The 10,631-nt window shown below is 37.1% G+C and overlaps 2 protein-coding genes across 2 annotated transcripts; both read right to left on the bottom strand.

Moving 5' to 3' along the window:
• Window positions 1-114: 114 nt before the first annotated feature.
• Window positions 115-936, bottom strand: LOC137948557 (probable CCR4-associated factor 1 homolog 11). The gene has a single exon (XM_068794644.1). It carries the CDS (start codon window positions 934-936, stop codon window positions 115-117), a length of 822 nt encoding a protein of 273 aa, XP_068650745.1.
• A 6,619-nt stretch (window positions 937-7,555) lies between these two features.
• On the bottom strand, window positions 7,556-9,482 carry LOC137947900 (homeobox-leucine zipper protein HAT4-like). Its single transcript, XM_068793737.1, has 4 exons — window positions 9,145-9,482; window positions 8,498-8,808; window positions 8,301-8,380; window positions 7,556-8,214 (listed from the first exon to the last, which is right to left on the bottom strand). Exons 1-4 carry the CDS (start codon window positions 9,305-9,307, stop codon window positions 7,902-7,904), a joined length of 867 nt encoding a protein of 288 aa, XP_068649838.1. The 5' UTR covers window positions 9,308-9,482; the 3' UTR covers window positions 7,556-7,901.
• Window positions 9,483-10,631: the final 1,149 nt, after the last annotated feature.

Here is a 10,631-nt window from a genome sequence, read left to right as displayed (position 1 = left end):
GAAACCGAAAGTATTTTCATAAAATGAATGATGTAACGAAAGAGTTGATTCTCTGTACAAAGGGTGCAATAAACGAATTCAAAGCTAAGTAATTAGATACATGAAAAATAAATCTCAACAAGCCCAGTACTTCTCATTCAACCCATAAACGATTCCAGCGAAGCTGTTAGCCTCCAGTTCAAACTTCCGTGACATCTTGATAAAAGTCTGACTAGTGAGAAGACTGTCTGAGCCAGCCTGGTGGGCATTGCCCGCTGCGCGCTCCACCTGCAGCAGCTTCGCCAGCCGCTCTAGCCCGCCGTAGAGCTTCATCTTGGAACCAATATACTTCACGTCGAACAGTGACGACCCAAAGAAAGCAGTCAACAATTCCATGAAGTCGGTCAAGAGTTCAGGTAAGCTGCTCTGCGTCAAAATCTTGACGAGATAGCCGAAGTCGTAGGAGCCGTGGAAACTGACCCAATGCACGTCGCCGTTACCAACAAGCCCGGAGGAGAACATCAAATCGGCGAAGTGGAGGGAAGAAATCCCCTCCCTCCTGTTCCGCTCAAAATCGATGCCATTCTCTTTCAGCATCGAGATGGCGCTGGGAGCTTGGAGGCTGCGGGAGACGTCAAAGTCGGAGAAGTTGAACTCCCAGGCGTAACGGCAGTTGGTACCCAGATGAGGGAGGTTTCCGTCGGCATCACAGAGAGTGAGTCCAAGCTGAATAAGCTTCAAAGCGTCTACATTCAACTTGAGCACCTGGTAACGGACTTGTGGCTGGTTTCTTTCACGGACGGAGGGCGACTGAAAAACACACCCAGGGAACTCGGTGTCCAGAGAGACGTAGTGGAACCGAGGAAGCAAAGACTTGATCAGCTCAAATTCAGAGACGACATTTTGAGCCCACACCCGCCGGATCAAGATGACCGGCTTCTTCTCGTCGGCCGGCATTGCGAGTGAGACAATGGAAAGCAGTGTGATTTCGGAAGGAAGAGCAGCGACTGGAGTAAGCAAGAGTGATAGTGTCTGTGCGGAGGGTTGTCAATTAAATAGAGCCGCGCGGCCGCGTAGATTTCAATCCTCATTCCTAATCGTTTTAGGATGTTGATTTGGGAAAGTGCTCCAGACGTTTTTGGCAACTTCCCTGATATGATCTGACCCAATTCGATCCGAAAACCCCGGATGTGTTACTACAGGTTGAGTTATTATATATCTATTTAATTTATATCTTTTAATTATTACATATTATTATTATAGGTGTTGTCTAATTTAATGATATATTATTTGTATCTATTATATGTTTATTTTTTATGATTTTTTATAAATTTATGTAAAATATAGAATAAGCCTGTATTATAATATATATATATATATATATATATATATATATGTAATAAGTATATTTGACCTTTAATTTTTATTTTTTTTATTGCTATTGGTCATATGTTTATGTAAATTGGCAATTGGGGTAGAGAACATCCACCCATCCACCCATCACCTCCTAAGAAATAGTTATGTTCCCTAAGTTACAAAATATTTTCTATACTTTTAAAGATAACCAAAATCAATTTTATATTCATGTTGCTTATTTTAAATAGTTATTTTAATAAATAATTTATAATATTTTAAAGACTTGCTATATTAAAGTAATAATTTAAGTTAAATATAAATAATTTTAGTAATTTAAAGTTTAAATGAATTATTAAAAATTAATATAGAATTCAAATAAACAACTAAATTTATCATATGACAAGGATAAAATAATTTATCAATAAATAAAAATTAATCACATTAATATTTTTACTCATACTTGATCACATAGTATATGTTTTTATTACATTCATTAGTCCAACACTATTATCTCCAATAATTCTAACTAAGTTTGTTACACATTTTTCTATTATTTAATATTTTTCAGGTCGATCAGTTTTACGCTCACCTGTACTGCAATGAATTGGTTGGCCTTGAGGAACAACTTTTTGTTAATAAAACTAATAAATATCAAATATTTACCACTTACACAATTTGTCAATTAACCATAATTTTTTTAAATAAAGGGTAAATTAACATAAAAAATCATGTTCCCTTTTCTTCTTACATGAATTACTTCTTGCTATTTATAACCCTTATATGATGATTGAATTAAATGTTGACCATTTCATTGCATCTATTACAACTAATAATAGAAGGATAAAATGGAATCAAATATGTGAAAGTTGGGAATAAATTTATAATGAATGGGGATAAAAAACTTACCATGCCACTAGGATTGTGAATTGACTCGATTGAGTTAAAACATCATGATCATAAGTTTATTTGAGTATTTAGTGCTCAAGTCATGTTTTATAGTGAGAACCAAATATAGTATTTGATCACAATGAAGAAGTGAGTTCAATTCCTTACTCACAACCAGAGGAAGATGGAGACGCATCCCTTGGTGACTATTGGGATACAATAATTCAGAAAGTCCAATCAAAAACTAAAAAGAAATCATTCTCTTGCAGATAATGACTCATCATAACAATGATACCATCAATTTCTTACTTAGTCTTCATAAAAATAGTAGACAATTATAGTTGGATCTTCGAGAGGTGCTTCAAAAAGAAAAAGGGCAAGCACCATGAATTGTATATAGCTTGATTACCGAATCTATGGGTTAAACAACAACAGAGAATTCATTGTACACAAATAAGCAGATTCTCTGGTACATCACGCCATCCCACATTTCAATAACTCTTTAATAATATTGTCAACAATTGGCTCGTGCTGGTAAAAAAATTGAATGTCATCTCATCAATGGGAAAAAAGACAAAGATACCTTATTTGAAAGCAAAGAAGATCAAATATGATCCAAATGACTTCAAGTAGTGCTCTCAATAATGGAGGACATGTGTTTAGTTATGTATGATGGATTCTAAAATATATTGAATCCATTATGTTTATTTGCTTAACTTCTAAGATTTAGAATGCTATAAATTAGGAAGCCTACAGTATATTCAACATCAGTGGAAAGTTCTTAGAAGTTGTCACCAAGGTTTCTTGTTTATGATTGTAAGTGTTTATTTTCATCTTATAATAAAAAAGTTGTGCATGCTTTGAGCTTTAATTTGTGTAGTAGTTTGTAGAATCGATCATTGGTTTTATGGTATCAAAGCCGTGAAGGCTCAAGGTTAAACTTTGAATGCTGCTATAAACAAGCTATGAAAGAATATTGTTATTTTGCTTATCTCTTTTAAGTAATCTTACTTTTGCCATGGGAATTAAAACTATAGAAAAATGATTAATATCGGTACACAAGATACAACTCTAAAATTATTAGAGTTAGAAGAGTAAATAAATTATCTTAATTGTGATAAATATAAATATATGCACATTAGATGCATTCATATTGCTTTTAAGCATCTGACCAATTTAGGCATGAATAACTGCCTAAGGGCAATTTTAAGATATGGTAGAAATTTAGATTGGAAACCCTCTCTTATGAGTGTCATTGAAACTAGTCTCAGTCGAGGACCGATTTATTTCAATGCTCATCCCAATTAAACCCTGTCTTTTATAGATATAAATCTAATGGAAGCTTCACAACTTAGACTTTTGACCCAAGGGTATAATTTTATCTAACAGAGTTTTTCATGTAAGAGTAGCCATAAGAAGGTTTTGTGTTTGGGGAGGCAATGTAATTTCCAAATGTTATGCTAGATTATTTTCCTTTTAGTGAATGTTATCTCAATGTTGGTTGATGATGAGAATTGTGTATTACCAGATGCGTGGGATTCGAGTTTTCACTGAGCGTAGGATTTAGAAGATTTATGTAAGTTTAGACGGAGTTGTTGGAAAATATAGCACTTATTGTATTAAAATAACACTTAATAAACTCAAATAATAAATATCGGTGTTGAAGTGTACCTTTTGTCAAACCGTTTTACCAATCACATTAATTAATAATATTTCAAATAGGTCTGAGGTGTACTTGAAAGAGACACCTCCTATGGTGCACCAAATGTTAGCTATCACTCCCAAAGATACACCAAACTTTTTGTCCTCTTAGACATGCACAATACTAAGATGGACTTACAAATTCTATAAAACTATTTTTGAAAATTCAAATTGGATCAAAAGGAGACTTTTTTCTCCTTTTCTCTCAAGAACACCTTGAACTTTATAAAGAAAACACAACATTTTTTTTCTCTTTCAAAATACTTTTAGAGCTCAAAATTTCTTTTCTATCTCTCGCTCACATTCTGTAGTTCTATTTATAGAGATTTCTACCATCTGAATGAAAATCCACCCCCTTGATCTTTGGACTGGTCTGGTCATCCAAATTTGTAATTTTTTTATCAAACGATTTAGATCAACAACTACAAATCTAACCATTTGGATATGTCATCACTTGATCTGACGATTCAGATTTGTAATCGCACAATTTGATTGTTCAGATCTATAACTGTATGATATGACGATTCAGATTTGTAATCGCATGATCTGAAAGTTCAGATATGTAACTATTCATCCAATGGTTCGAATATGTAACCATTTTCATCAATGAACCAAATCCTCATCTATATCAACAGTCGGAACATTTTGATCGTTAAAAAAACTCATTCTATCTTGGTGTCACATGTTACACTGTGACATTTGAGGTCTACATGTACGCACGTGTATACATGCAGACATGTGGCAGGAATTGTCACGTGCGAGACCCCGCGCGTGTGCTCGCCTGCACTTGTGTCTCTCACACGATCAATAGAAGTAAGATTGTTTTACCCCTTAAATCTCATTGCATTAAGCATTAAGGGATTACGAAAAACCTAATGACACTTACACATGCGTTTTTTTTCAGTTTTAAAAACATAACATTCCCTACCTTTTTAAATATTAAAACTAACACATGATTTAATAAGGCAAAATGCTTTCAAAAAACAAGGCTCAAGCAATCATTACACAAAGCCTTCAATGACAAGTGTTTTTCGGACTTGAACCTTCAGCCAGTTGGTATTTTGTTACCAACATTGGTCCTAAGTGAATGAATTTTGAGCTTAGACTTTATGTATAGATTGTGAGAATACCAAACAACTAATCTTACATGTGAGTTTCATCTAGGTTGCATGTTATAAACATGTGTAAGTATCTTGTCTTGTGAGTGTCTTTTAGAGAAAAAGTTATTCTCTATTAGACAGTAGCCCCATGGTCACACTCAAATAGATGATATCTATAAGGGTATACTACAACTCTGTACCCTACTATAATAGTCTTGATATCATTGAGGTATTATACCAATCTCATGTTTACCGTAGTTAAACACCTACTTCATAGAGATGGGGTGTGAACTGAATTCACTTTAATTTAGTGCTCCTACCAATCACTCGTCCTATTTATTTTTCCAATTGCATTTTCATCTTGAGATTTCCAGTCAAATAGGTTGGGTTGCCATTGACGGTGACTCAAGTAATAGGCTTTTAATGTAACTCTCGACAAGCCTTTGGTTAGATGATTTGCCAAGTTTTCCACTGATTTAATATAACTCAAGGTCATAACTTCAAAGGCAGTGAGTTTCCTCCAAAAAAATGTATCGAACCTCAATATGCCTAGTTGACGTTGAATTATGATTTTTACTTCTAATTTTTATTATAGTCACCCAATTATCACAATTAATTAGGATAGTTGTATTGGCTTATCTATCGTAGAAATGTTCGATAATAGACCATTAAGTCATTCAACTTCTCCATCAACCAACTCTAAGGCTAGTATTTCAACCTCCTTAGTGGATTTGGTAATCAAGGTCTACTTGGACAATTACTAGGCGACAACACCACCACATAGTGTAGATACAACACACCTAGTGGCTTTTATGTAACCACATAGTGTAGATACAATACCACTAGTGGCTTTTGTGTTATCAAAATCAGAAATCCAGCTAGCATCATTGTACCCTTCTAGTGTAGTAGGAAAATCAGAGAAACAGTAGCCTACCATTCTTTAATTTTATGTTAGAATCATATGGTGTGTTAACTAGTTATAGTTTTCATACCTAAACGGTTTCAAAACTTTTTCTGCATAATGAGATTAACTCAAAATAATCTTCTTTCTATTTATTATTATTATTATTACTATAATTACATTCACTAACCCTAGCTTTTTCATATTAAAATTATCAATAAAGTATTTATTTACCTCTAGATTTTTTTATATTTTTATTTTTAGATATTAAAATTTCATCTACATAAAGACAAAATAATAAAGAAATTATCGTATATTTTTTAATACACAAATTTTAAAATCATATATATTGAAACCATAAGAAAAGGATCACCTTATTAAAACTTTCAAGCTACTCTTTAGGAGCTTATTTTAAACCATATAAGGATTTGACTACCACACTTTATACTCCATATAAATTTTTTTAAGAAAAATGGTTTTAGCATCCATTTGATGGATTCCGAGGTTATAGGATGTAGCCAATACAATAAGTACTTGAATTGTAGTTTATCCTAGTCACAAGAGAATAATCTAGCTTTGTACTTTTCTATGGACCCATCAAAACTTTTCTTTTGAAAATCCATTTGCATCCAATTAGTTTAGACCTTGAAGGCAAGTTTGTCAATATACCCATGTAGGGTGGTGAAAGAATTGAATCCATTTCACTTTTAACTGCTTCCTCCCACAAGGTTGCATCACTAGATTTCACCACTTTCGTATAACTCAATGGATTATCCTCTATAAGAAATGTGTAAAAATTATATCTTTGGTTCTTTTCTATCCTAGGTCTCTTGCTTCACCTTAGTTTAGTTTATGACACTATTTGGTATCCAAAAGTCTCTCCTACTTCAAATTTTTTCTTTTCTTTCAAAGCAAACACATTTTCAATAAACACGGTTTCATAGGGATGAGGAGCAACTGGAGATGGGGGCACAATGCCCATGAGTCCCTTTCACTAGAGAGAGAAGAGGAAGAAGGGGTGGTGGATGCAGAAAAAATATGCTGTTTTCGGAAATAAGGCATTATATTTAAAAATTACCCAAATGACAAAAAGGGAGGGAGAGGAGGAAACTCCTCCAAAGAAGAAACATGTACTTGAAGCCATGCAGATTGACGCAGATGTGAGGGAGGGAAGAATGAGGAGCATGAAGGGACCGAGACACTCATCCTCAGCCCGAAAGGTTAAACCACCTGGGCCCCGACTCGACACGAAATGACCCAAGCAAAGCCCTCCATACAGGGAGACAAGGTTTAATCATTTGGCCCAGCACCAACGTGGGTTGCCATGGATGCTTTCCCTTTTCCTCGACATCTCCCCGTGCCTGTCCCCAACACCGGGCCGCTCCTACTTTCCAGCAAATACTGGCACACGAAGGCCTTCCACGCTGCCTTCGGAATCCAATGTCTAATTAATCCAGCCATCCGGTCAAACTGGTACACCCACCCCCTCCGCTGCACAAATCCTTATCCTATCACATTACTCTGGGTTCAAGTCTTATCTAGCTGATGATATATATTTTTCCAGAATCGATCAAAACGGTTTCCGGACTCCCAGAGTGAGAGATTAGATCAGATAATTCAGAATTGCTTGCTATTGAAAACAAAAATTCACATTTACAGGGTTGATTTGATTGAGAACTCCTTCCACGACTGCCTCAAATATCTAACACCCTTGCACAAGTCAGTTGTAATTATCACTCTTATCAACATTGTTTTGATCCTTTTTTTCCTTCGTCTCTCTCGTCTGGGAAAAAAAAAAAAAAGGAGAAGAATAAAAATATACATCAAAGGATTTCTGATTTCTCAACAAAAATTTAATCTTGCTAATCTCTGTTCGACAGGAGGTACCAGCCTCGAAATGCCCTCAAATTTCGTCTACTCGTCTTGAAATTTGGACCCTCTTGAGGCTTGAGTCTGCGCGCAGTGAGTATCCTTCTCCTTCAGGTGCGCTTGGAGGGAGCGATGGCGTCGAAGGTGCGCAGGGGAGGCTGGGCCCAAGGGGAGATGGGGATGGATGGAGTGCGGTTTGGTTGGTGGGGATTATGGTGGGAGTCGGAGGAGACGGCGACCCTCTCGCAGGACGGACACATGGTGAGAGTGGTTGGAGGAGTCATGTGCATGTAGAACTGGGGAGACAGCTTTAGGGCCCTCAGCTCCTGCACCTCCTTCTGCAGTCTCCGGTTCTCCTCTGTCAGATTCTCGCAGCACCGTTTCAGAAACTCGCAGTCCACCTCCGTTTGCTTTAATTTCGTCCTGATATTTCTTTTATTAGTTCCGGTTTAAAAATGGCATTAAATACGAGCAAAAAACAGAAGGAAAACAAAGACGTTTTCCCTCACCTTGCTCTGCGGTTCTGGAACCAGACTTCCACTTGACGGGGCCGCAGATTCAGTTGCTTCGCCAATGCAATCTTTTGTTTCTACAGAAAACAAAGAAATTGACATAAAAATGAGCACCAGCAAAACAAGAGTAGCGCATAAATTATCCCAAATCTAGATTTGTGAGATCGGAGAGCGGATTTTTCATGCGTGCTTACCGGATTGAGAGTGTTGTGTTCTTTGAAGCTCTCTTCGAGGATGGCAGACTGGTCTTTGGACAATCTCAACTTCTTTCGCGATCCGTCACCGTCTTCTTCATCACTGATTCCTCGAGAGCTGGCTCTTTCGATCTCATTCTCTTCACTGTTACGATCTCTCTCGCTCCTCTTCCCGCTCACGCTTGATATCGTACTATTCGGAGAGGAGACAGCCGTTTCTTCTTCGTTGTCAACTGAAGACGGCATCCGATTGACATCTATTCCTCGCAAAAAGGATCTAGTCTCGCCTCGATAGATCTCTGAATTTCTCTCTGAAAGAAATTCGGCACAAGAAACAATTTCAATTTTTAACACAGGAGAATCAAGTAAATAAAACTACTAAACTCTTATTCCGTGAAGACACAACTCCACAGCAAGGATAACCATAAAAAAAGGCACCTTTTTTTCTTTCTGCACGTTTTCAAAAATACGTCCATAAATCGGACTTTCCATTACACCAAAAAGGCAAAAAAGAAGTTCAAAAAACAGAAATCCTGGGCTTCTCCAAAACTCCAAAAAAAAAAACACAAACAAACGAAGCAATCCGATCCACTAATTCCCGAAAAAATCTCCAAAAAGCGAAAAACAAAAACCTCCTTCTCAAATACCTGCAGAAGCAAAAAGATCACTCCAGGGGTTCTTCTGCGCCAAAAAGCCCGACTGCGACGATCCAATCGACGACGGCAAGAGATTTAAGTGCAACGGAGACCGATTCTCCACGGTTCGACTCAATCCCAAGCTCAGTCCAAGATCATCCTTTTCCACCACCATTTTCCCTGCTTTTACGCCCTTCTCCAAAAAAGAGGAATAAACCTCAAGCGATCTACCTTTCCGCTCCCCCTTTGTTCGATCTTTTTAGGGTTAGGGTTTCGCAGTTGGGAGAAAGAAAGAGAGAGAGAGAGGAGAAAAAGAAGGAAATACGAATCACGAGGGTTGATTCAGCTTTTCTCAGTACAGTGTGAGAGGGAGAGAGATGCGGAGTTATATAGAAAGCGGGAGTGTTCAATCATAACCTGTGTCAGAGTGCCAATTATCTCAATTCTCAATCATGACTGCCTAACCACACCCTTGCCTTCTCACACCAACTTAACCTGACCACCAATGGAATTCGTTAGCCCTGGTTAAGCCGGTTACCTTTCTCCCCAGCCGCTTCGAGTTTCAAAGATTGGCTTTCGTTCTGACCGTTGACTATGAAAAGGTTGGGAACTTGGGGGAGTGAATCAACGGTTGGGATGCTTTGGGCCTCGCCGGAAAAGACATAATGACATAATTCGAGAAGAAGATAAAAGAAATAGAAACTTTAGATCTTAACATGATCTTTTCGAGCCATTGATCTTGTCACCCTTCTTTCTTCTCTTCCCTCCAAATTGGATGTTGACGTTGGGAGAAAAAATCTATTTCTTGAACATGGAATGGTAATAACGGAAGCTCATACGTGGACCTCTGAGGGAGAATCCGACCTCGACCTCTGAGGGAGAATCTGACCTATTTAAACTAAATTTCTCAATGCTTAATCTTCATTCCTCTTGTCGTCCCAATAAATAGGGTTGGTGACGAAAATACAAGTTAAACCCGTGGGTCCATTGGTTCACGCCAATTACATCCAAACCAAATTAAAATATATGAAAAAAAAATAACATAAGTTAATTCTTATGCCTATTGATAACTCATCGAGATGCTACAGAGTCCATAACATGAATGTAATAAAATAAAAACAAATAAATAAAAGCACTAAAAGAGGAGGTTACTAGTAATCCTTTACACTCTCTAAAAGATGCACCAAATAGTACTCTATTTATAGTACCTTCAGGAATGCAGCCCACAACATGGGATGTCCCAAACTCTCCTTCAATCTCTTCCCTTTATGCCTATAATAATGTCTCATACAAATCAAAGACCATTAAAAAAATAAAAAAAACCTAAAAGTGGGTAGGGTACCCCTACCTTTCCAAGAGAAGATTCAGCACACGCTGGGGCTGTAAAGGAATGAATCACTACTTTTTTTATGCCCCAACAGCCCATGTGTTCTCAATCACTATATCCAGGGGGCCCACCCAACGGACAACATCCGAGTAGCCAGACATTTAATTTTTTA

This window comes from Aristolochia californica, unplaced genomic scaffold (assembly GCF_029961685.1).
Source record: "Aristolochia californica isolate CCGP_79_NKW_82.1479 unplaced genomic scaffold, dmAriCali1.0.hap1 SCAF_13, whole genome shotgun sequence".
NCBI lineage: Eukaryota > Viridiplantae > Streptophyta > Magnoliopsida > Piperales > Aristolochiaceae > Aristolochia > Aristolochia californica.
Note: the sequence above shows the minus strand (reverse complement) of the source record. Positions and strands in the feature narration are given on the sequence as shown.